This window comes from Dryobates pubescens, chromosome 29, assembly GCF_014839835.1.
Source record: "Dryobates pubescens isolate bDryPub1 chromosome 29, bDryPub1.pri, whole genome shotgun sequence".
NCBI lineage: Eukaryota > Metazoa > Chordata > Aves > Piciformes > Picidae > Dryobates > Dryobates pubescens.
The window spans coordinates 5,063,570-5,091,322 of NC_071640.1; the positions used below are offsets into that span (position 1 = coordinate 5,063,570).

At 39.2% G+C, this 27,753-nt stretch overlaps 1 protein-coding gene and 1 non-coding gene across 3 annotated transcripts; both read right to left on the reverse strand.

The window, feature by feature from the left end:
* Nucleotides 1-1,248: 1,248 nt before the first annotated feature.
* Nucleotides 1,249-27,704, reverse strand: RC3H2 (ring finger and CCCH-type domains 2). 2 transcript variants are annotated; one of them, XM_054174572.1, is made up of 21 exons: nt 27,551-27,704; nt 19,415-19,711; nt 17,902-18,019; nt 17,209-17,442; nt 16,112-16,287; nt 14,798-14,998; nt 14,270-14,402; nt 13,924-14,042; nt 13,452-13,564; nt 12,524-12,832; nt 11,566-11,780; nt 10,189-10,616; nt 9,580-9,750; nt 8,339-8,494; nt 6,626-6,839; nt 6,390-6,474; nt 5,801-5,882; nt 5,298-5,432; nt 4,665-4,772; nt 3,479-3,627; nt 1,249-2,872 (listed from the first exon to the last, which is right to left on the reverse strand). In XM_054174572.1, exons 2-21 carry the CDS (start codon nt 19,643-19,645, stop codon nt 2,674-2,676), a joined length of 3,576 nt encoding a protein of 1,191 aa, XP_054030547.1. In that variant the 5' UTR covers nt 19,646-19,711; nt 27,551-27,704; the 3' UTR covers nt 1,249-2,673. The 2 variants fall into 2 exon arrangements, with proteins under 2 accessions (XP_054030547.1, XP_054030548.1); XM_054174573.1 differs by having other exon boundaries at nt 2,724-2,872; nt 3,498-3,627.
* On the reverse strand, nt 14,487-14,577 carry LOC128898673 (small nucleolar RNA SNORD90). The gene has a single exon (XR_008462941.1). It is a non-coding gene; the product is annotated as a small nucleolar RNA SNORD90 (small nucleolar RNA).
* Nucleotides 27,705-27,753: the final 49 nt, after the last annotated feature.

A 27,753-nucleotide genomic window follows, 5' to 3' on the forward strand; every position in this document is an offset into this window, starting at 1 on the left:
AATTCCAACTAATAGAACCTAGCCTCAGTTAAGAGCCAACTTTCCAAATGCAGTGTATGGTCATCCTGGAGACCTGCTATACCATGGGACCTCCAGCTGCAGACAAGAGTATATAGATAATTTTTTTTTTCAATATGCCAATATGGTTGGCAGGAGTACATTAGGCTTATGTCATTTCACTGGACAAACAGGCAAATGTGTGTAAGCAGCTTATCCCAACCCCCCCTCCAGCAGAGCACAACCAAGTTTTTAAAATCACAATTTTAAAATTAAAAAGTTAAGGTAAATACACAATCAATTTATGTAGTATATATTCACCCTCAGATCATGCTGAAGATGTTCTGTGGAGTTCTGGTGCACAGAGGGCTCTTTCCCTGAGGGCAAATAAGGACTTCTCAAACCTTTATATTTTCTCTATTTTTGTAACAAAATAGCAATTTAAAATTTAAAAATCTTTTAAAAAAATTACATCACCTTCAACATGGAAGATCTCACTGTTTAAATATCCATGAAAGAGACATACTTGTTTGCATATCTGTTTTGGAATTACATTGTACAGCAAATAATAGTATCTCAGAAGCATTTCAAAAGTAATATAAATTCATATTTACAGAATGGTCTTGGTATAAAATATACAACAATCATATTTATGTCTAACATTCTAAGTTAAAGGTAACATCGATAGGAAATAAGTTAAGGTGACAAAGGTGGTCTGGTTCTTGGATCCATTCACTTCAAGTTGCAAGTGAAACAAAGCATGGCTATAGGAAGGTACAGCGACAGCCAAAGGAAACTAAGAGAAGACTACTTCACTGCTTTTCTACGTACATTCGAATATTAAATAGCTGTGTAAGATCTTCCATACTGACACCAGAATATCAAAACTAACCCTTGGATTTTCAGGTATATTTACAACATAATTACTTCATGGACAGGTTCATTAGGAGAGATATCAAACACCAATATTTAGTCTAATCGGTAACCCTCAGGGAAATGCCAACCCCCACCCCCCAGAAGCGTGCACAAAACAGTTATCAAAATCTTACCCGACCACATCGCTGTGATTTTGTAAAATAACAACTCAGACGACCAGTAACATGATCCTCTTTAAGCATTTTGCTAGCAGGAAAAGCCCTTACATGCAGTACACCTGGTGAAAGATCAGCTTGGCTTAAAATATTCCAGTACAATTTTCAGAGTAAACAACTTCACAGAAGTTAATAAAAACGGAACAGAAAAATTAAAAAAGAAAACAAATTCATGTACAACTTGTCACAAAGAAAAGAAAGAGGACAAACAAGAAGACAGTAATCATCAGGAGGGAGATGCTTTCTTTTCCAAAAAACAAAAGTGGATTTTTAAGCTTCTCAAATAAAAATATGCCCAGGGCTCTAGTTCACGTGTATTTTATGAAAACCAATTTTCAGTTGAGATGTCCAACGCGATTCTCAGTCACATCTTAACAGGGCATGAATTCATACACTTTTCAGTACTCTGAAGGTCAGATAATGCTATCTTATTGTATTTTCAAGGTCTCTGAAAAGAAGTTGCCACTGAACAAGCAAAAATTAAACCTGAATACAAAATTATGATTAACAACATTTAACAAAGGTATTACAACCGCCTTAAATTCCCAATATTTAGTTTAAATTAAAAACAAAACAGTACAAGAAACAGCAATACCATCTTGTTAGTCAGTGCAAACACTACATACAGGGTTTTCAAAGGAAAGCCAAGAGCACCTGATACTTTTTGCCAAGTCATCTGGATTCGATAACCTCCAAGTTATGAGCTATTAATAAAAAGAAAAACAAAAAGAAAAAAAAAAGAAAAGAAAAAGAGAAGAAAACCCAAAATTGATGTTACATTAGTGCATAACCTCTCTGAATGGTTGAAAATAGTTTCACCTAATAACTTGGGGAAATCAATACCTAGTACATTAGCTGGAGGACTTAGGCACTTGGTTTACTTCTGGTAACTTTACTTGGACAAGTAGACTGTGTATGTGTATCTACAGTTCTAAAGGAGAAATTGGGGGGAGGGGAAATGGAAAGAAAAAGCTGCAGCAAAGCACTGCACCACAGACCTGCAAAGAACATAGCAGTGCAAAGCTAATGGTGTGTTAACCCTGTATAAGTCTCAAGTCCAAATCTCCACCTCTCAGTCTTCAAACGGGAAACAATACTCCATGCAAAGTTCCACAACTAAAGAAAAAGCAGCTGCAACGAGACACAAGTTCTTCTCTCGTGAAACAAAAGAGAGACAAATAAGTTAGTCTTCCTTTCACTAGATGTATCATCGTAGGATCCTGCTAGTTTAAATAACTGAGTTGTTAGTTTTCTACAGAAGCCATTTTAAACAAGAATGGCTCAGATACCGCACCGGATTGCTACAAACTCATAAAAAGCTGCTTTAAGCTTAAGTAAAACAATGTCCAAATTCCATTCATTTGTGGAAAGTGAACGCCTTACTCTAGTAAAGTAAGTTTTTTTTTTCTTCTTCAGAATGCTAATGCGAGAGGGGCTTGAAGTATCAAAGAGTCCACAGGAAATGCATGACCCCAATATTATTTTTTTTAAAAAAAATATACATTATATAATATATATTATATATATAAAAAGCTAGTGTAAATGCTTCCATGGTGTGGTCACAAGCTGGAAAGATGAATGCCTTTCAGCTGTTAACCATCCTGCCATTTGCAACAGGCTTTAAAAAGTCATTTTTATCCTCAGACATAATGTGAGCTGTTTTCAAAATGAGGCTGCCAACACTGACTGATGTGCTGATGGGCAGGCAGCTTGCATTGCTAACAGATGTTGTGATCGGCTGACTGAAGCAAGAAGTTACGGGCAGGATTGTTTTCTGCTCCTCCCTGAGGAGAAAAATAAGTTACACAAATATTAAACAAGTACATGCACAAGTATCCGGAACTGAATTGTGTGCATTAAATAAATACTGACATAAACTCGTTTTTAGCAACAGGCTAAACAACCTACTACGGAACAGTACGCTCAGGATGTTAAATGTAGTCTGCCTCATTTCAAAGGCTGCATTACAGATTAGACTACAGAACATAGAAACCTAAAATAGTGTATTTTAAAAACTACCTCTCTGTGGAGATTTGTGCAAACAGTATGACATTTAACCTACTGAAGTTTTTTCTTCATTTCCATTAACTACAAAAATACTTCTGCATTTTTTGCTGATTGTGAAAGGTATTTAACAGCTGTGACATGTTTCAGTATATATGGTTACAACAATGCATACAAACAATGGTACCATCCTGTGGCTTTCAGATTTGTGACTTAATTCTATTTCTGAACAGGTTCTTCTCACTTCACCTTGTATACACAATGCAGAGGTCTAATCCACGTCTGAGCAGGTACATAGTTCATCCTTAAAACAACCATGCTTCAACTATTCTGATGCTGCTGTTTGTCTAATACTGGCAGACACTGCTGTTTTGTCTAACACTCACAGAATCACAAGGTCTTCACCTAAACTTTGTCTCTTCTGTTCCATAGATTCTTTCTGGTGCTGCTTTAGTGGATGGCCATTCTCTACAGTTGTTCCATTGAGCAGCTGATCATCTTGAGAACTAATACCTAGCTGTATATCCAGAATCTCCTGCAGGAGAAAAGGAGAAATGCCCATCAATATCACTGCTTCCAATTTTCAGTTTTCCTATCACATTCCACTCCATAAAGCTGATGGAAATTGAAGTCTCATCATAAAGACTCTTCATTTTTACTTCATACTATTGGAATGTCTACCACATTTTATGATAGGAAAACAATTATTCAAAGATGGCAGTGAATGATAACAGCAATGTAAACAGCAGTTTAGCAGTTGCTAAAAAAGGCTTTTCGTGTGGAATACAAAGACGACCACACTGAGAGCTGTTTCAAGGATTAGGGGCAGAGGAAAGGCCAAAGATAAAGATCTTTCCTTTCATGTCATGGTGATTCACATACTACAGCACTGCATCACTACCACACAGGCAGAGGAAACAAAAGCTATGGCCACTACTGTAAGCCAGTATTGAAATGTAGTATGGAATACATTCCAGATAAGAACTGTAATACACATCCTTTAAGTGTATGAAGCTTTAAAATAAGGACAATTGATCATAATGCTTGGAATGAACATCGGAATATTTTATGACTGCGCAGCAAAGAAGGAAACGGCATAGAAGAAACTGGAGCAGAGATACAGTATTACAGAGAAGTAGCAGCAAAAGAACACTGGTTTACAGTGATTTAAATTACTGTTAGAATCAGTTGAGCACAAGGTTTAAATTAAATTATATTTAAGTGTAAAAATCAATGTAAAACATTCTTAACTAGTTTCAACACTGGAGGGGAAGGGGAAAGAGATGGACTCCCCATTATTACTAATGCTAGCAAAAGATGAAAAGCAAAGCTGAAAGCTATGACAAAGAACACAGTGAGCTGGTTTTAACTTCAGTTACATTAACTGCCAGGTATCCAAAGGAGAAGTATGAGACCCCTAGTGTCAACATAAGGCAAATGTTTGACCTCACTAGAAAGGCTAAAAACAAAAGGCTTTTTTATCAACAGAATCTACTGAGAATTTTTAGAAGTTTTTAAACAGATAATGAGAGGACCCACTAATCTCTTTAGACACAGATTTTTTGTACTCACTTCTATTTGTTCACCTTGACCATCAGGCTCATCTGTATCAAGGGCTGACAGCTCCAACTCAATGTCTCGATCTGGCTTTGTGTCTGCACAGTCTTCAGTATAATCAGTCTAAAAAAGAGAATTAATATGTTCTGTAAAGACCAAGTTGGCTTTTTACCTGCTTCACCCAACACTGAAGTATTAAACAGAAGATGCATTTCTAGGACACAACATTTCTACAAAAGAGCTAGTTAAGACACAAACAGAACTCTGGGCATAGACAACAGAAGATACAAAGCTAAATCTAATCACACTGAAGTATTGAAACAGAGATAAAATGAATACTGAAGTAGACATTTCTGTAGAGTTCGTTGACAGAACGTTTAGATTTTTAACATTTACAAGCAGAATCAAAAGTAATGATTGCATGAAAATGGATCATCACATTCTTCACATTTTGTAAATGGATGACCAGAGCAGCAGCATAGCAGGTGCACCAACTTGATCTCAGGGAAATAACCGAGTGCAACAACAGTGACTTAACTTGCACAGAACATGATATAAACATTTGGGAATGCCAAAACTAAGAGCATGCACTTATGCCTATATAAAACACCTCAAGCCTTGTTTCACCCCAATTGCCCCTTTCTTTACCTCACCATTCCTCAAATCAATTTCCTTGCTTAAAAGATTTAAGGTAAGACGACTGCCTTCATCTAAAGAATTCCATTTCTGTTGCATGGCAAGTGCATTTGCCTCTCTCTGAAGTAATAATGAGTTACTTTTGGCCTGTGGAAAGAAACATACCAGTTACCACCAGCTACACTTAAATCATGAATTGTCCAATAGCAAAAAGCTTTAAAAAAAGCATTCTCTTGCTAGATGGGTAACTCTGTATTCCTCTAATACACAGCATTTATTTTGCATTGTATTGCTGACAGCCTTAGTGATGTCAATAGGATGGTTCATATTAGCAGTCCTCATGCATCATAGTAAGTGATGCAGGACTAGTGTCTACCTAATTCTTATTGATCATTTTGTCAGTTATTCCATTTTTTTAATAGACTAGACTATGAAAATTCATTTTAAATCACTGTATTTAATAACTTATGTTTTTAAAAAAATTTAAACCCACCTATTGTGATATCTGATCTTACCTGCTGTAATTCAATGCTCAAAAGATCTCCAGTGCTGGAATGCTTTCTATGACCAGACAGATCTGTAACGATGAACCTGTCCCTTTAAGAGAAAGAAGGCAAAACTAGGAATTAAAAACATGTTCTCTAAATCAAAAGCACCAAAACCTTCATCAGTCTGTCAACATTACATTTTTGGACAGAAACTACATGACTATGATATGGTGCTCTTCATCTTTATTGGGGCTCTCAATGCCTGAAAATATTGTATGAAGCAAACACTTTTATTGTACATACAGGTAAGATGTGACAAGAAAACCTGAGAGAAACTACTCAGGATTGCAAATTTTGACATGACAGCTTGGCAGCACCTGACTCCAATTCTTTGATTAGGTCTCAAGGGATACATTGCTAGTAAGTAAGTATTATTAGCTGCATTAAGTATTAAAAACTACACAAGTTTTAATCCAGTTTTTCCAAGGCTTTATACTGGATAGGGAAAAAAAAAAAATCTTCTCCTTCAAATCAGGAATGTTTATTAAATTCCAGATTTGAAGAACAGCAAATTACAGAAAATGCTTTCAACAGAACAGAAAAAAATGGTCCATACCGTTCTGCATAACGTGCTGATGAAGTAGAATCTGAGCCATAGGCACTCCATCTTGAATCAACAGCATTGACATAAGGGACGTAATCTGTAACAAATTAAGAAACCATTCATTATCTTCTCTGTTCTTGCAGTGAGATACACAGGGAATTTAACTCTCTGCATCTTCACAGTAGGCATGAACAGGGTGAAATGCTCAGGATGGATGCTGTAGTGTCACATGAAGCTTGTACTTGTACCTGATACACTGATGGGCTTAGTAGCACTTCCTTGGGAAGCAGTGGCCTGAATAGGATCTGTTGTGTGATAACCCGTGCGGGATGACCTGGAGATCGCACCCCATTTGGAGATGATCGGTCCGTCACTAAAAGGGATTATAGGATCTTCCTCCTTTACCCTTCTCTGAGTTTCAAATAGATGCACTCTCCTTTTAACATCCCCACTGTCCAAATCCTATATATTTAGGAGACAAGACAGATTGACTCATTTGAGGTCATTAAGATTCTTAGGCTGGCCAGTAACTTTCTCTTTATTGCTGATTAAAGTGCTGAAAATACATCCAACCAGAAAGCCAAGATGGACCTCAATGATCTAACTATTGCCCTTTAATGGCAAACTGACCACTAGAAAGCTATTGCCAGCGCTACAAGAAATCATTTTGCTTTGCCATGCTTGTGCTTCCAGGCAGAAAAAATTTCAGTATGCTTTACAAGTCCTTCAGTACCCTGGCCTATACTTGAGACAGGCAGCAAAGAAGACTTGGTATGAAATTTCATACAGTCACAGATTCGTTTTGCTTGGAAAAGACTTTTCAGATCAAGTCCAACTGTTATCTAACTCCACCAAGTCTGGTGCTAAACCGTGTTCACTGAGGACCGCATTTCTGTGTTTTTAAACACCTCCAGGGATGGGGATTTGGATACAGTGGTTTCATAGAACATAAAGGTAACCTGCTACATTATATAGCAAAAAGTCTCCAAAAAGCATGAGCTCCTACCACTCCAGAGGTAAGCTGCATTCCATGATTCATACTATGGGTTTTTGTTCTCTCCAGTCTTTCAGTTAGCTTTTTATAACTCTCAAAGAAACTGGATGATAAAAAAAGGTACATTTTATTTTCTCAGATTTGCTGCTATTAAACTGTTTATTAGAGAAGAATGTGTCTTCCAACAAGTTAGAGTTGTAGTCTAGGAAACCAGTTCAGACAGATTCTCTGCGGCTACAGAACAGCCAAGATTAAGTTCATGCTTGCTATCCTGGCTCCACAGTATTGCAACTTTTCTCTGAGAGCGTGTTTTGCTTTTAGGATTAACTTCAAATTACAATTTTCTGAAACAATGGCAGCATAACAGATCTCAGAATCCTGAAAAGGCCAGTGATTAGTTCATACAGCATGTACTACTGCACTTAAGCCAAACAGGAAATGTATTTCTGCAGTGGAAACACCTGCTCTGGCCTAGCCACAATGACCTGTATTAACCAGTCAAGCCTGCCACTGCAACATACTCTATTTTAGATGCCTAAAGAATTGTTAAAGCACTTGTGCATACAACATATGCAAAGAACTCTAAAGAGAGACGTAAAAAATTAAGCAGTCAAACATTTTTATGCCACTCTAATAATCAGAGAACACATTTTAGAATTACTAAGTTCTTATCAGTTTACAGCCCATTTACTCAAAATATTTTGGCTGCAAGTTTGATTTACAGAGATCTGTTATTAAAATAGCTGTTTCAGACAGCTGAGAATTTTATTCATGGCACTGCATTCTGTCACTGAAGTTAAGTATATTGTTTATTAACAAAACAGGGAAAAGATATTCCAAACAACTTTAGGATACTAAGAACAGAAGATATTAACTTTTTTAAAAAAAGGCTTGTTTAACCAAACAGAAGACACTTCAGCATTTAAGTATCATTACACTAATGAGATAACATGCAGAAAACCCCTACCATTAGCACAGCATTTGAATTGGCAATCACATCCTTGGGCTCCGAGTCGATAGCATTTATACAAGAGCCAATAGTGCCACAAGACCATGGTGAATAGTGAGAGAGGTGGTCTTCCTCAAATTTAGTTCCACTCAAATCACTGACACTCTCTGAGAACTACAGAAAAGGGAATAAATAAGAAGTGAGTAATAAAACCAGGGAATTCAGTCTTCAAATAAGAAAATACATTTACTGCTATTTTATTACATTATCTCAGAAGTAATTCAAGAGATTCTAGCCTTATTCAAGGCTTGACCTAGGGACAACATAAACCATTCTGTGAAGGGCAAGCTTTGTCACAACAAGCAACTGCCTGGTCTGCCATGATGAGAGACTAAAATTAGCATCACTAAGTTAGTGGCAGCTGTCTTGCAGGCAGGTACCTACAGTAATTAAATTGAGAGTAAGATAGGCACTTTCCCTTAACCTATAAGCCAGTGGCAGATATAAGTATGGCTTGGAACCCTCCAACCTGAATGAAAAGGATTAAATTCTGATCAACTCTGAATGCGCCTGTAAGGGACTTCAGGTACACCTACCTTAGAATGCCTTTTTTGAATAATCAGAGTCTTAACAATTCAAATATCAGCAATGGAACTGTCAAACCACAGCAAAGAGGGCTTTGCACAGTGGGTATCGAACTACTTTCTTAGATACATTTAATTTGCACATATAGAAAATAAACATCACAAGACTTTTTCTTCCTCAACAGCATACTGTTCCCATTTATGGAGTTTCCATTCTTGTTTACTTATCAGGCAAGTACACAATGTTCTCCTCATGCCTTTTGCTATATTCTTCATAAAGCTGGTATGGGACTTTAATTTGGATTTATGCTGAAAACAGCATTGATAATACAGCAACATTTTCATTGTTACTGAGCAGTGCTCACACAAAGTCAAGACCTTTTCTGCCTCCCTACACAAAAATCCTGGAGGTTCACAGAGCCAGGTCAATAAAATTACATTTAGTGATGGTAAACTGAATTATTTCACTTCTTGACCATTTCTCCCCACAGTCTTGTTCAGCATCACCTTAATATCAAAGTGAACATGTTCATATTTATAGATTACTTTCCTTTGATATAGGATTAAGTTAACTTTACGAACAAGACAGAGTGGGTAGAAAACCTTTACCAGAAATACTAAATGGCATTTTACAGAAAGAGTAAAGGAAATAAAATCGTTCTTCAGCTTTCCCACCTCTGTGCTGAAATCTACACTGAAGAGAGGAGAAGGTGGTGTTGGAGATGGTGTTGCCATAGGAAGGGTAGATGACACCAGAGGAGTTTTCTGTGTGTGGTACTGTGCCCATTGCTCTGGCTTCCGTCTTAGTTGCTCCTCATAACCAGTCTTCAAATGACCACAAGGCTCCTAGCAATAATAAATATAAGATTGCATATCCTATCATACTCTAATCAGAATGCAAATACTTGCACGGTCCTACTTGGAACCCCAAATTCCCTTGAGCTTGTAACCTTCCATTCCTATCACTAGAAGAATTTCACAAGGCCTTGGAAGAGAACTTAACCCATGTATGGCAACTCAAAATATATGCAATTAATTCAAGCAATACACATGGGAATTGAAGAGGCAGAGGAGCTCTGGTTCTAATGCAGATTAGGGCAGTCTATTTTACAAACTATGTTATTAAGGTTAAAATCAAAACAAGAACTTTGTCCAGGTCACATGTCTTGATGACTTTACCTCCAAACAAGCAGAAAAAAAAAGTCTATGCTAATTATTTACCAGCTCTGTATTAACCACCTTCAGAACCAAGACTACATCCTTCCCTTTCTGGCTGTCACTTACCCTTGGTAAAGGCACAGTCCTCTGTTCATTTGGAGGTTGACAAGCTACAGAGTAATACCCATCCAAAGAGTTGTATCTCTCACGTAATGATGGCTGATAGACAGATGAGTGCATCACATCCATGGGAGGTAAAGAATTGCTCCTAATAATATCATCTCGTGGGTACATCTGTGGGCGCCAGATGCGCCTGCTGTCATAAACTGGAGCATACATTCCAGAAGGGACAGGAGGAACTGGTCCATACGGCTGCGGAGGAGGAGGTTGGTAAGGAGAATTCAGTCGATCTCGAGGGGGAAATGTACTGTAATGATCGGCATATGGCACGGAAGCAGGTGGGAGGGAGGATTCTGGAACGTTATTGGACCTCACAAAGCGAGGAACACAAGGAGCCACACCAGCTGGTACTGTTGGAGGTGGTGGATAATATCCTTAAAAATTGGAAAAAGGCATATTTAATGTAACCACACATGACCTAGAATTTTACACCTTCTAAAACTGTAAGTAGTGCTCATAAGCCCTCTAGAGAATAAAGAGTCACACTTCACAAACCTGTTAATGACCCTATCTTTTTCTGTGGAATATAATACAATGCACAACTATCATACTTGCAGATGTAGTACTGACCCTTTACCACCTTGACCCCAAGTTTCTCTGCAATTGCTGCTTTGTACTATGTTATGACTATTGAACTGGAGAGACAGTATCTTCAGCACTTCATTATATAGGAAGATAAAATAGTTATCTCTAAAATAGAAAGCTACACTGCTACAAAAAAAGTAAGTCCAAAGGTCCATAAATAAGCATTTCACACTTGGCTTATTCTTTTTTCTTTTGAGTGGTCAGAACACCTCCACCTTTTGAGAGCTTGCAAATGACCTGAGTCATAACGCCCAACTGTTTGCCTGAATATAAGTGGACACACTGCAACCTAAAACGGGACCAAAACCTTTCAAAAACATTTGAGAAGCACAAAGATATTTAAGTATCATAGTAGAAGCAAGCAATGTCTCTGGGTCTGAATCCTGTCTATGGATAGCCTCATGGAGAGGCCACGAGGTGAGCAAGTCTAAATAAATGCAATTAAATGCTAACAAAGGGAAAAGCAGATGAAAGACCTTGAGGTTCAAGTTCTTCTGGATGCTAAGGTAGAAGTTGCGTAACATACAGCACACAGAGACAAGAACCACCAACAGTAGAAACAAACTACAGGTCCCTCCCACATTCAGCAACAGACCAGAGTAGTATTCCATTAAGTGAAGTTTCAGTTGGTATTAAAAGATACATCTACAAGACTGACATTAAAGTTGCTTTTTCAGCATTCAGATTATCTAGAGAAAAGTTCAGAGCTATTTTTGACTCAGTACTCATCTCACTCACCTGTCTGTGGGTACTGTGGAACTTCATATGAGAGCTGAGTCCTGGGATCTTGGAAATACTGAACATTATCAGAATGTGGAGGGTAGACAGGTACTCTGGGAACAAAAGGGCTGGGTTTTGGAGGCACAGAATTAACTTCTGTTCCAATATTAGGAGGACCAGCTGAGGTAGCTGCTGCCTGGCTTACAGGAGTCTTGGGTGGAGAACCAATTTTACTGAAAAGGATTACCAAAAAATCGTTAAGCAGATCTTTACTTATTTCAGTTAGTCATCACTTCATGTATGCTCTCATGTAATGAGGAAATTTGGGCCTTGCCATTTCCTCTGGAATTTTTTGACACCCCAAAGTATTTGTATTATGTCTTAGGTGTTCCCCTAAGGGAACTCAAAAGTGGGTATTTTGGTATACAGACAGAAGCTTACACACCACTTGTGAAGTGTATTCTGGAAAAGGCAAAGGCTTTGAAAGGTTGTTTAGAGGCTCCAGTGCTTCCTGGAGAAGTATCTGAAAAGTTTTGAAGGAAAGCCCCAAAACTAGAAGATTCCCAAGATTACTAAGGCAGTATGCACTATGTGCACCCTTCTTGATTTCAGGAAAAGTCAAAGTTTGAGTGCCATTTTTTAAGATTTATTTGTATGCAACAACTCAATACCAAGTAAGACACCAGGCTGAGAAAACACAGTAAAAGGGAGAACTTTACCATTTTACTTATATTGCATGGCAGGAGTCAACAGCTGTAACAACCCATACTAGCTCGGACAACTTGAATCCCCAGACTTTGTATAACAGTATCTGCACTGCAGTAGGATCTTACACAACTCTGCAGCCATTGAGCACCAGCAACAACTACAAACCAGGACCAGCATTCAGTATCTGCTGTTTGCCATTCATCCACACACTCCATAATCTAAAGGTAAACAGTTGTGCTTAGTTGTCTTTATGAAAAAAGTTACCTACTTTTCAGGTAGTGATTCTGTAGGGGATCCAGAAACATTTTGGCCATTGGCTCCACTCTTCCCTCCCTTCTTGGTGTTCTCCAAAGCTCTCAAGGAGGTGTCCGCACAGCGAGGGATCAACTGGGGAACACCACTTTCTAGATTAGTCATTCCATTAGTACTTGGCACCATCTTCCCTGTTGCTTCAGGACTTCCTATGACAGATATTACATTTCCTGTTGTGGTTGAGACGGTGCTATTTACACCAACTTTATTTAGTAGAGGGAATGTTCTCACTGTTGCACTGATTTTTTTGTTCCTCAAGCGGTATCTATGAATAAACACATGTACAAACACAGAAGAAAGATGATTTTGAACATGCTTGTGGTGAAGCTTAATGTAGTTGTAGAACCAGCTAAAGGAAGGGATTAAGAGGCACATGATAAAAAAAATTACAAGGCTTCAAAAACGTGTGTTTATTTTCAGCAATCTGCGAACAGAACACCAGCGTCTTCCTTATAGCCAAAGATCATCCTTCCTATTAGAATATCCACTTCTGCAGTACTTTGAAAATGGATTTGGGTGAAAACAGCTTCAAGAATGCAGACACTGTATACTGTTCAAATAACTCACTTTATTTCTTAATCAATTAAAATTTATCATAATTTTCATTCTTGTAGGTGATATAATCAATCCCTGGCAGGCACTGAACCTAGGCTCAGTTGTAGGAAAAGAAATTTTACTTTACCTTAGATGAAGTAAATAAAATTGAAACTAATTTGCAGACATTGCTTTACCTCATTTTAAGAGTTGTCACTTCAAGAGGATTCACAAATCCTTCCCAATGCATAGATATACAGAAGAAATTGTTTTCAAAATTCTATGGAGATGGCAAGGCAAAGGAAAGGGCCAAAAGAATAACAGTAAACCCCAAAATCTCCCACACTCACTTTTCAAGCTCTTCCTGAGAATGAGCAAATGTACAGTTTGTTCCTCTTGGACATCCCCCTTGCTGTCGAAGGTCTCGGCACATACTTGTTTTATATTTGCTATTTGGTTGTGGCTTTAAAAAAAAAAAGAAAAGAATAATAAACAATCCAATGGACACTGACATCCAAATAGGCTGAAAACACACAAAACACATCCATGATAGATTGGTTTTACATTTGGCATCTTTAAGCAGAAAACTAAGGAAACTTCTTGTTATGTGCTAAGTGTTTTGCCATTGTGTGGATCTCATGACAGCAAGCTCTGCTGCATTTCACTTTCAGAAACATGAAGTTCTCAAAACCAGTGAATGTCAGTAACATCAATTATTCCACAGAAAAGGCCACAAATATTTCCATCAACAGTAATGTTTCAAATTGCATCTTTCAGTCAATGTACATTAAGACACAAAATGCAATGACTGAACACAGCTACCTGTGGAGTTTCATGGCCTTTTCTACTGTAATTCTGGATGAAATCCACCAGCCCATGTACCACAGTCTTTACGGCCACCATCGCGTTTTCCAGCTGCTCCCAGGTTGGAGATGCTGCATCTAAAATGATTCAAAGAAGAGTTGTCAGTCTGTCAGTAATTCCAGTAGTATCATAAATGAGAGGCAACTCTTCTAGGACTTCAGAATACCAAGTACTAGGACAGGGCTCAGAAAGCCTCGAATACTTTAGGATACAGTATGCTAATTAATGAGAATTCTGAAACCAGGAATGGAATTTATTATCTTAATTTACTTTGCTAGATAGGAAAAAAATATCATTTGCATACCTGGATTTGGATCTATGTTTGCCAGGAGCTCTAAATGAGGCCTCAGCCTGTTTAAGTTTGCAGGATCCCCCGTGCGCTGCAAGACAATTGTCAACTCTTGTACACTCTTTGCAAAAGATTCTGGAGATTGGAGCTGAAAACAAAGTGAGCATTAGTGTGCTGCATCTTACAACTGTGAACTACTGAGCTTAAAAAGATTCTCAATATCCAACATGCAGTGTCTTCAGATGGCATCTAGAGTGAATCAGTGGAGAGAAATTTTATTTCTCCGCTCAGAATCTGCCCTATGAAGCTTCATCACAAGACACAAGAAAGGGAATGTCTTAACCTACTGAAACCCAAAATATCTTCATATGAAAAATACATAACAGTGGGGGAAAATCTTTTCATTCAATTTCTAATTAATATTTTGTATTACTAAAGACAAAAATTTACCCCAAGCAGTTCATGGATTTTTTTTTTTTTACTGTAATATTTAATAGCAAAATCTAATTCTACAAAGATATTAAAGTAATTCCTTTGACAAACCTTGTCAATAATGGATTGCATGTGCGATTTATGTGCCAAGTCACCATAAAGAAGGGAAGACCATTGTTCTGGTGATATTCGAAGTCCTGCTTCCATGGCAATGTGAACTATTTGGGCATCATGTTCCCTCCGCAAAGCCTCGTAACTCCGAAACTCTTCTTTAAGCTGCATCAGAGAAGAATCTTCATCTCTTTTAGTGACCTAATAAATAGTAATGTTAGTTAAATACCCCTCCTTTAACAACAACAAAAAAATCTCCATTAGAAAAAGACACACAGCACAAATCACAAAAGTATTGGTTTCCAACTAGGAAATTCATAGGCTTTGCTTAAGTTACAGGAAATGCTACTTCTACTAGTAGCTTTTGCTACACAGTATTAAAGGATGACTTAAAAAAACAGGAAGTCTCCAGAATTTACTTAAATGAAAAGAAACATTTCAAGATATCAACATTAAAAAGAACAGAAGAATTCACTGAGAGCCCACTATAAATGCCAAATAAAATTCTTAGGTTATAGAAGACATTTGTCAAAGGAGAGCAGCAGGTCTTATTATTTTAATGATTATCACAACATCACTAAACCAGTCATGTTTCACAGTGATTCAGAAAAAAATCCATTGAATTAACTTTTCATTCTTCTCCAGGCAGACCTGGGAATATTCAGTTTAAACAACCTAACTCTAGATATCTAAAGGATAGCAGCTCTTCAAAGCAAGGCAGATAGATACAGACAAAACAAAAGACAGTGACATAAACGTGTGGCAACACAACGCCCGAGTGCCAGCTGAGAGCTCTCTGTGTGTGGTGCCCCTTTCTCATGTCTGATATTGAGGCTTGTGAAGCTCTCTGTCACAGCAGTCCCAAAGTTTTCCATGGAATGTTGCGATTGGATTCTAAGCTTTAGGATAAGCCAGGCCAGTATGGGCATGGTCAGCTCTTATGAATCTAAATAAAGTCAATAGTGACTATATTAAAATATTTCACTTCTTCCTGAAGCAGGCTGGGAGTGTCTTTGGAGTCTGGTTTCATGCCCCCTTCAGAGATGATGAGCAGCAGCTAATCATGAGGTCAGTAATTTGGCAATCTATTCCAGCTAATTGTACAGGTGGCTGGCTGTTCTTTTTTCAGGGAATTTAAAATATCAAACAACTACTTCGTGACAGCTCTAGATAAAAATCTTTTAGTCTACACTATTCTAATGTGTGGAAACTGAATTTATGTAACATTTTACAGGTGAACGGTACTATTTGTAGCTCAACTTCTCTGAAGCTGCATGAATTCACAGTAACAAACTTCCAGGATTAGTATTTTACCTTAAAGCATGATGCTCTATACAGTAGCTGCACAACATGACCAATGCTTGTTTTAGAGGCCTGAGGAAATCTCGGTTCTAGCCTTTGCACAACAAAAAGTACCAGAACTTTTCTTGAGAGTGCAGAGCCATCTTCCAGTGCCAGTAATACCAGTTTCAGTGCCTCCTCTTGCATAGCTTTAAGACACAAAAATAAAAGACAGGAAGTGAAACGTATTGCCAGAAAAAACCAAGGCTAGCATATATTAACACAACAAGAAAGAGAATCAAACATCTTGATCATAATTCCTTTTCCATTTGACTAATCCTAAGGAAAAAAAGAGGTTTGTAAACATTAAGAAATTTTCTAGTTTAGAAGTATTCAGAAGCAATCTAAGCTCAAAGAGCTAAAACTAATTTTGAATAATAAATACATTAATAGTGCAGTTTTTATGCATCTTTCCACTGTGCAGTCTTATAGTCTTTGTCATTTTGGACATCAATGCTACACCACAAAACTGTATTAAAAAAACCAGGAGCAGTAGAAGAATGCTAACATCAGTTACTGGAATCAGAGAATTACTTCCAGGTGAAAAAGAATTTCATTTCTGGGCTTGCCTTCAGCAGCATTCTTAACTAAGAATTTGCTGTTTCTTTCAAAGATATAAAAATGATCATCATAAATTTATAAAATTAAGATATGCTGCAACTAAAGTTAGGCTGATTTTATTTACAGTTAGAAGTACGAACAAGAGTGTGTTTGCTGTTTCTTGTCCAATTTCTACTCACAGGTAGAGGGTCAACCAGCCTGTGTTACAAACCAGCTGCATTACAAACTGCGCAGAAGGCATGCCAATCTACTCCTCTGCCAGGACTTTTTAAATGCTTCCTCACAGTTTTGAAGAAGAGTTAGTAAGGAGGTAAGCAACCCCAAAACTTTAAACCAACAGATTTTACTGTCTTTTCTGCCCCCTCCCCCCACCCCCTTTCCTTCCTGGCAAAAAGTTGAAACCCAGAAGTAATTACATCTTCAGCTGAACAGAAAACATTTCTAAATTATTTTTGTTAAGAAGTAGCACAGCTAAATATACTCTGTGGCAGATTCTACAGGTACCTTACCTGGTCCTAGAAACTGGCATCCTCGTGCCCTGACAGCAGCCCAAAGATTGGCAGAAAGCTGCTGAGGATTTTGGTGCTGCAAGATCAGTTCTGTAACAGTTCTCTCTCCCAGTGATCGAGCTGCCCTCATAGCTCTAACCCGACCCTCTTCCTCCACCAGCTGACAATTCACCAGTGTCACAAGCTTCCTTTGCATTGGACGGCTCAGTGCACTCTGATTCAAGCTTGCAACACCTTCATAAAAAGAGAGAGAAGGCAAACTATTGCTTCTGATCAAATTTACCTGAACAAGACAAACAAAAAAGCCTAACGGTCAGTGTCTTTCTCTAGGACTCGGGATATTAGCCAGAGGTATCTTATCTTCCTTTCTCTTAGGCAACTCTGTGTAATTCATTATCAAAAAGAATTTTAATTAAAGTCTAAGTGACATCAAACCCATCCTCAAAGGACAAGTTCAGCTTTAGTACAGAGTTAGTACAAAGTTAGCCTGACGGTATTATTGTTAGATACAGTATATTTTGTAAACTTAAACAAATAGAAAAATCTCACAGGTGTGAATAAGCATTTAAAGACTAAATGGAACTTTTATTACAAAAATGAGGTTTATCTCATTGTCATCTAAAATCAGTACTGAAAATGTAATGCTGTCAGAAGTAAGCTGCATCATAATTCCACTGTTCAGCAGAGACTCACCTTTCCCTCCACTTAATGGCTTTAAGTAGAGTGCCAAATCCTCAACACACTTCTTTGCTACTTCATAATGTTTGTTCTCTCCTACATTACTCAACTTTACAGTTTGATGATCAGGTACCTAAGAAAATGCAAAGGGGAGGAAGGGGGAGCAGAGTTACATATACCAGCTGACCTACCCGATATGCCTACGATGGTACCAACATCACTACTGTTAATTATATAACACTGCAGATGCACACAGCTTTTTAGAGAATACAGGACCCACCCAAAACAAAAAAGGGATCAAGATGAAAATCATGGTGATGAAAGATTACTCCTGTTAGTACTCAACACATTAAGAGTGAAAACCAATAACCAAGGTCTAATAAGAAGGTACTTAAAAGATGAATGAAGAACATAGGACATGAGAGGATGGTTAGTGTACAAGACCAGCATGATTTACTACACAGACAAGGGAAGGTAGAAGACAAAATTAGCAGGCAAAAAAAAACATTAATCAAAAGCAAAGTTAAAAGTAATTTAAGCATAATTTGGGCATACTGAAATCTTCAAAGAGAAGAACCAGCAAACTCAACTTGGTGGAAAAACCTCAAAGTAGCATAACAAGGTCAGACAATGAAAATAGACGCACTATTAGTGACAACACAGTGAATTGTTTGAAAGACACTGAGAGAAGTTAGGAGGAACAGGAAAATGAATGTTGTACGGTCAAGGCAGTGATTTGACACAAACCAAGAAACAAAAAAATGAAAGGAACATGTGAGCTTGAGAAACAAACACAATTTGACAGAGTGTGGTTACCAATAGCTGCGTCAAGACATGAGATAAGACATTAAAAGGCAAAGTAAAAAACATCTCCTTACTGCATCCCCCAAGTGTTACAGAAAGAGTAAAATGAACAAGCACATGAATCAGCATAAGGTGAACAGACTTATTTAGTCTCTGTAAAGCACAGCGCTGGTTATATAATGGCTGTTTTGCCACTGCTAAGAGACAGCAAAGGGAACATTCCTGGCCTGATTAGCCAGTGTCTGAAAAGGCAACTGAAAAGCCATCATCATGCATATTTAAAAAAAAAATTACACACACACTTCTGAAATGTGGTTGAACAGCTGGCTACTATCGAGCACGTGACAGGTACAAGCCAGATTCCTTACAAGAGTACAATGAACAAATGCAATTTGCAGGTTCACTTTTCTAATGACAGGTATGACAGATAATTGTCTATTTCCTAAGGGGGATTTTCCTCCAGTCACTGCTCCAGAGCCTCTTTAAACAAGAATTCAACTTACAACTGGAACACATTTTCATTTTTTGAGAAGAGGATGATCTTGAAAAGGTGTGGTTGTTTTAGAGTACCGATGGACTGCCAAATACTAGAGTAAAAGCCTTACAGGGTTTTTTATTTATTTTTTTAGACTAAAACGAGGAAAAAAAGGTCAGCACATATTGCAACTGGCATGTAAATGCTATTAACACAAAGGGGCAAAACAAAGATTTGCTTAAATCGTACCTGGGCTCCAACTAACTGGAGGAGTGCAAAGTTTACAGGAAGCACATCGATGTCTGTATTGATGGCAGTCTGGTCGAAAGGACATGCCTTGCGATGAAGCTTGTTCAGGCAGGTCTTACAGACAGTGTGAGAGCAACCTAAGCTGATGGGTTTGTGCACATTCTCATCAAACTCGTTGTAGCAGATTGGGCAGGACAGAAATTCTGTCCACTGAGCTGCCTGCACAGGCATTGTGGAAGCTGGACACTTGTTTAGCAGGCTAGCAGACCATTATTTCACTGTACTATGTTTTGGCAGCTGTAAGTGAATAACAGAGTATTTAAAACATGCTTGCTTTTAATTTAGAATGATTTTTAATTAAAAACAAACAAACATCATTATTCCAATATTGTGTACAGTAAACCCAAATCATTATGTTGCAAGTACTGAAAAACCCCAGCTTTGTGTTAGATTAACAATTGCACCAAAGAAGGCTCATGAACTGAATCAATGCAGACTACCATAACTTGAAGTACAATCTATTCATGGTACATGGCATTAAAAGTTCTTCTCTCATCATTAAATACACCTTTAGTGTAGGAAGACATTTACTGGCACAGAAAACATGAAGACACGAATCACAGCAACCATCTCTCACACTATCTCAACTAATGTCAACTTTTCAAACTCCTGAAACCTCTCCCTGGTTGTAGAACAGGCCTGGAGTGGGGAGAAAGCACTTTTTATTTTCCCCCTCTGGGGAAGGCTGCTGTAGGGAGTTAAAAATGTTATTTCCATTTGAAGTGAAGCAGAAGGATGTCTTCCTTCTGCCCACCTTATTCAGACTCAAGACACTGAACTAAATGCAGGTTTGCAATTTTTTTTTTAAAGACACATTTTCTCCTTCCATAAAAAGCAAATCAATTAACAAAAGTTAATAATTCTAAGGAAGCACTAAAATAATGCAGGATTAGTTTTCAGTTTTGTGGTTCTCTTTTGTTACTACTTCCCCTTTTCTCCCAAGAACCCACTGGAGTACTCGAGGGGAGAGACTAATGTACTCAGTTTTGCTTTATACATCTCTATCTTATGCAACCACACAACTCCATTTCCATGAATTCTCAGTGAGAAAATTCTCTGATGTGTTGAAAGTTCAGGCATGTAGGACAAAATTTATGACAGGGCAAGCAATAACTTCAGTTGACTTGCTATTGTCTTTTCTCAAGACATCTCACTCTGTACAGTAGTGCCATGCAAATCATTTACATAAATGTATCCTGAAGAAAATAGGGATTTACAGAAATTGACCTAAAAAGACATGAGGCCCAAGAAGTTCATCAAGCTTTCATCATAAAGGTTTAAATTCACAGCTCCATGGAAGAGCTGAACAGCCCCACCCTTCGCTGCAATGTGCAATGATGTTGACTTTCCATGCAACCTAGAGACCAGTTAGTTCACTTCAGGGCTATAAACAAGCTTCTCCCAGCAGCTTATTAGAAATGCAAATACACAAATGTTGTAGTTACGTATTTAACATTCTATTTTTGTTTTTTCTCCTGATGACAGAAAAAAGGTAACTGTTTTGAGGAAGCTGAGATCTCCCCTCCGCATTTGAACTTGGTAACTCCTTAATGCAATTTCATTGTTGGCTGTGCTACAGTTTAATTAACGCTAAAGTATCGGATCATTGAAATAATTACTTGAACACCAAACAGACTATCTGTGGACGTATTTTATGTTAATTATGACCATCTGTTTAAAAATTCTATTTAGTACTATGAACATTCAGTGCCCTTTAAGTAACAGGATACTTGTACAAGATGTCCTTATCTCAGAGCTTTTCAGTATTATGCAGCAATTCTTCCCCCAAATGAATTCCCACAGTAAGTACAAAACACAAAGTGAAAGTTGAACCTGTCCCTTCAAAACTAAACTTCTGAGCTAACACTTTCAATAAGCCAGAATATTCACATGCATTGGACAAAACAGATTTTCATCCAACTTCTAGGAAAACACAACCAAAGCTCCTGCTGGGATGAAAACAATTGCAGTCCTCTTTAATCCGCTATTGCTACATGTCATTTAAACAAGGAAACTCAAAAGGAAAACAAACAACAGCAAAGCCAAACAATAAGCCAACATGCCTAGAAAGATTTTAAGTCCTTGATAAAGACTCCCACTGTTTCCTTCAGCACACTTACTTCTGCTTCCCTACCAAAGAGCAGGACAGAAGACATAATTGCAGCATAAAGCCTTGCACTAAAAACTCTCCTTAAAGCTTTTTGCCAGCATTACCAGAAATTACAAGATATGGACAGCAGCACGACTGCTGACCTAGGAACCACACTGGTGATTTTTCACCTCTCTGCACACCCAGGTCACAGCACAAACCAGATCTGGGAAGTGTGCTATGGCCATGACTCACAGAGGGAAAAGTTTAAGAAAAGGCTGGCACACACACAGCTCAGTTGCTGCTATGGTGTTGGTCACTAACAATCTCCCAGTAAACAGTCTCCATTGCTACACTGCTCAGTAATTATCTCAAAAGCAGGAATCTCTGCTCTGAGACAGTACCCACACTCAAGTTTCCACAGACTGTTGCAAGTGTCTGAAGTAACAGCCACCTCTATTTACAAGCTTTCAGAATACAGTTTGGTTTCCTGGCCAGCATAGAAACAAATGCAATGAATTCTTGGAGCATGTGCCACACTTTTTGAAGGGCTATCTCTGGGTATTTAATCATCATAAATGACAGATTCTACTAAGAATGTATTGACCTTCAGATTTCTTGACAGGAAAATAATAATCTAATTACATCTGCAAACAGCTGGGGAAAGCTCTCAAGTCCTAAAACTTCGAGCAGCCATAGGGAGGGAAAGTCTCCATACTCTATTGAGCATGCCAGCTCTCCTGCCATTCTTGCACTCCAGTGTGTTAAGAAAACAATCTCACATCTCCCAATTATCATGTCAACTTCTACAAAAAGCATAAGCCAAATCTTTAATAGCTTCTTGCTCCCTGTCAGAAACAATGTATTTCAGGGATGTCCTCTTGAAGAACAAATTGCTCCAGTGTTCTAAACTGAGCAAACACAAGGATGAGAGCCTAATAAAGGCAAACTATAAAATAATTTTGGGGGTGTTTTTAGCAGGCACTACACTCGGTCAGAACCATTACCTTAGGTCTATCTGTTCATCCTGGCAGGTTTGCTGTCTAGCTCTACACATATACAGAGCTTCCCTTCCTTGTTCAAGCAGAAGCACCTTGGGGAAAAAACAAACACACACCACCACCACCACACACCATACATGGCACTCAAGGATGGTAGTTGCTACTTAAAAGATCTTTACATAGTAGAGTTAGAATAATTTTATAGTATTACTGTTAGAAACAGTATTGCAGATGACAAAATGAAAACCACACAATTCTAAATTCTGAATAAATAAAAAACAATTTCAGTTGAGTATTTTTCTGCTTCTAGTAACATTTTTTCTCACCGCAGTAGTGGTTGCAATAGAGTGGAGTAACAATGATAAATGACTGGGTTTTCTCATGATTGAATTTTAGACCAGAATTATGTGATGAAATTGAAAAGGTGGTGTGGAAAGGAGAAAAGGGAAGCTCAAAAACCTTCTTCAAACAGCACCAGTTACAAATGATGGAAGTTGTAATTTAGATGTTATTTTATATTAATTTATCCTAATCCCATGACATTTGCTACAATTAATCCAAGTCTTGCACTTAATGACCTTTGGACATGATAAATGTAATTTAATCCTGCCTTCCTGGAGAAACCAAGCTGTGATTATGCCGTTCTGTTAGTTCCTCTCACACATCAACCTCTCGGCCGTGTTTGAACAAATCTCAGAGTGATGTGTCTGACAAGCACATGCATTCCATGAAGACTGGTATCTGGAAAAAACTTCAAATTCACAAGCTTCTAAGGCTACAGCACCAGGCTCACCAGTTATCTGTCTACCTCTCTGAGCTATCGGCATATACACACCATCCAAAAAATACGACATTTTGCTCAGCTATAATAAAGGGCTTTTGGGAAGGGAGGGATATGACACAATCTGCAGGAATTACAACAAACCTTTCAAGACAGGGGGCTTGATCTATGAAGACCAATGTTGACCATTTGGTGTTCGGCCTCACAAGTTCTTGCTTGTTAAGCAAGGCAAGGAGAGGTTTCAGAACTCCACAGCAGGACACCTGCCTGGACTAGCTCATTAGAAATTCTGATGGCAACGTTTTATCTTAAAGTCTACCTTTATCCAGGGCTTAGAGACCTACTACCAGAAGATGTTGACTTCTTCACACCAGAAGTTAACAAACCTTCAGGAATTTAAAGACTTTACACAAAAACAGAGAAAGGGATTTCTTTAGTTAGCTATCCCAGTGCTGCCTTATATCTTAACTTCATGATTAGATTCCTGACCTACATTAAGAGATACAAATTCAATTACTTCTAACCCATGATCCTATCGCACAAAGCAGCATCATTTAGAGATGGGGCCATTTCAGTCCTTCCTCTTGAAGCTGTTTCTCACACATAAAAGAGCTGTGTATTTATGAGGTAACTGCAACCTCATCTTCAGCTGCCTGAGCAAACAACTTGGATTTTGCTTATTTTTCAAGATAATTTGTACATTTTTATTAATCAGTCATTCCATCAAATCTAGGTACAGTTCTTTGACCAAGAGAAAAAAACCAACACAATCAGTGCCTCCTCCCCAGCAATATGCCCCAGCTCCTAGGCTGCATGGTGAGCATGAGTCTCAGCTTAAGAAACTTCCTTCTCTTCAAAGGGTTCAACACAAGGTAGGGCTCAACACCCATCAGAGCAAGACATTGCCCTGAGTCAGGGCATTTACCAATATACAGATACACAAATTCCAATCCTTTGCAAAAGAAGGGCTAAAGGGTTCTGCTACAGCCTAATCAAACACCTAGTTAAAAAAGAGGAGCAGCAGTGTCACCAGCAGCCATGTTTGTGAACAGCAGCGGCAGCCTGGCAACTTCATGCGAGGACTGCTCTGCTCAGGCCTACTTGATCAGATCCTTTGTGGGACACAGGCAAAAGGGAAGTCTAACCAGCAGAGCCTGAATGAGAATGCCACATAGAGTAATTCTGCCAGTGCTGAACAAAGACAAGTCTTCTCTGCAGATGAAGGAAAATCCTGAAAAACCTTGTGAAATCACACAGCATCTTCACAAGTTAAAGCAGCCCAATTAAAATCTGTCTGTGGATTTAAGCTTAAGTCTTCAAATGCAATTGATTTTTAATGACTAAATTAAAGAGTTCTTGCTATTGGCTTTCTCAGTGCCGACTGAAGAGATCATGGTATTTTCAAGTGACCGCCATGATAATTTCCCATTGATGCAGATTAATCGCTTGTTTGCACTACAAGGAGGCAGCTTTTTCAAGCCTGCCTTCCTAACTTATGTAGCTATGACAGCTTGAAATTAAAATAAATCCTCTTTACAGAGCAGACTTGCTTACTTCTAAATTCCATAATATCTGTCACATGTAAATCTCTTTATATCACATGCAAATTTTATATATAAAGCAAAGTCTTTAATGCCCATTAAAGACAGTTTTTCAATGCAATTTTTTTCCCACTGAACACTAATACTACAGGGAGTACCTACAGTCCAATTGGAATTCCAGGAAAGTTATCATCAAAAGAAATCTTGGTGCCATACCAGAACAATTATCTATCCAGATTATGTTCTGCCAGAACACCTACAGGATGCTCTACTTGCCATCTTCTTAAAAAATTAAAACTTAGATCCCCTCTACCTCCTGAAAATATGTGGCTACAGAACAATTCCCTGTGAATGGTGGCACAATTAAGCTTATGGCTGCTCAGTAACTGCCTGCCAAAATTCACCCTATTTGGAGGTAAATCTTCCCAAATCAACACTTAAATCAGTGCATCCTCAACACTTCACACCTGCTCTTTCCTGTTCAACCACTGCTAGCAGAAATCCTGCTACTACATTTTCAAAGTTTCCTGTACATATATGTAACACCGCTGTGCAGGTTTTAATGTTCCATAGGTGTCACTGAAAGGAGTCCTTGTCCTTGCCACAAGCCAGACAGCATTCAGGATTGACTGTTAAGGACTAACTAAAGGGTAAATAAATGAAAAATTTTCTCTGATACTGAAATCAGTTGACATTTCACTGACTGCAGAGAAAGGGAATCTCCTTCTAAGCAGACACAATTACTTCAAGAAGAGACAGTGAAGAATTCTTGACTCATTAGTATTTTCAGAAGATAAGACTCTTGCATATGGCTTAGTTCTTCATGCCTTTTTATTTTTTAAACATGACCTCCATGCTTAAACTAGACATTTTACAAAGGAGAAATTCCACATTCTACTATGCTTCAAATAATTTTAATGAAATACTTATTTTGTTCTATGACACAGGCAAGAAAGCAGAGGGTTCCATCGGAGCAAGAAAGCCTTTCTGAAGGTTGTACAGAATAGTTTAATATGCCCATGCATGGATCTAAGTCTTTCTTTTCACAAGGAATGCTGTCAGGGAGGAGAAACCACTTCTGTTCATCCCAGCAAGAGGTATACAAAATCTTACCAAACAGAATGTAACCTACACCTAACAAAACAAATGCTAGTAGCTATTACCCTCTGGATACTGCAAATATTCAATCTGCTCTGAATCAACAAGGCCCTAAATTAAAGACACCATGCTAAGGATGAGGCCTTAACTTTGAGATCTCAAGCACTAAAATTAGTGGAATTTATTATTTTTTTAAATAAATGGTCATGACCTCAAACAAGACACAAGTTAATATGAAACCTTTCCTTGTGGAAAGCTTTGCTTACATTGCAGAAACAAGAAAAAGTTCATTAACATGGCATGCAAGTTGTCAGGCAAGTGATTAATTACAAACATTGGGAATTTGGTCCTTCACAGAATACTACTAGCAATACCAGCTTCAATTTCTTGAACTTCTACTGGTATTTTCACAGACCAAAGGTCAAATAACAGTATTTTGATTCAGAAAATTCACAGTTGTACTTGTTGGTTCTCATGCAGAATGAGAGTATCTTTCCTGCCACAGTTACAAACTGACGCCCTTGCCATATTAAGGGGTGTTTCTATTTTGTCTTTCAACGTTATGATGTAGCTATACTGGACATGGAAGAATGATTACAAGAGTAAAGGAATTACAAATAAACCTAAACAAAATCCCAAGTTCGCACTGGAAGTGAAAAAGCCCTACATCAGAAATTTTCCTGGCTGTCACCCTAAACTTTGTCATTTTCTCTCATTAAAGATACATGCCACTTTACTCAGAACCTGCCTGTAACTGAATACTCATCTCTCCAGTCACACTGCTGCCCGCTCCTATGCTTTGTGCTGACTTCTACGCTTAACCTAAAATCCTTAGCACACCTCTGGCATCAGCAGAACCAAGACACGCTTTTCCTGCTCAGGTGTTTTGTTTCATTTAAGCCACTTTAACTGTGACATGATGGGTGCAGTTCTTGGGCCTGTTGGCCATCATGACTCCTCTCCACCATTACCCTAACGCACAGCTCCATAGGAGCGGGAACGCTCATGATACCAGTGCGATTCTCCTCCATGCTGGAGGCCACTACAAAACAGGCACCTCGGTGTTGCGGCCTCCCGAACGGGCTGTCGGCGAGGTAACCGGGGGCCTCCCCGCCTAACGCTCGCCGGTGCAAGCGCAGGGCTCGAGAAGCAGCCAAGCGGGTCCCCTCGCAGCCTCCCCCCTCTTCCGCCAGGTCGCTGTCAGCCACCCCTGGCCTCGCCGCGCACCTGTGCCCGGCACCAGCTCTCGCCGTCATTTCGGAGCCGCCACCAAATGGCTGCCCCGCGTCCCCCGGCTGGCCCAGCGGCCTAGAGCGGGACCGGCAGCCCCCTCCCCCGCGCCGCAGCAGCAACCGGTGCCCGACAGGGCGGAGGTACTGACAGGCCGCGTACGACGGGCGAGGCCCGGCCCAAGCCCAGCTCCCCGCCCGGATTCCACAGCGCCGGGACCCCGCAGGGCCCCGGGAGGCGGGGGAAGGGAGGGAGGAAGGAAAAGGGGGGGCGGGCGGGGCCCCGCCGGGTCACCGCGTCCCCCGCGCCGGCCGCCTCCGCCCAGTCCGCTCCTACCTGCGAGGTGCGGGCGGCGGGGCCGGGAGCAGGCGGCGGCCCCGGCCTCTCACACGCCATGGGGCGAGCAGCGCGGCGCGGCCCGGCGGAGGCAGCGGTGGGGGCCTCGGCGGCGCCTCCTCATCGCGCTGACAGCCGGGAGCGCCACCCCGCCCCCTCTCGCGAGATCCGCCCGCCGCCGCGCGAGAGGCTCGCGGCCGCCC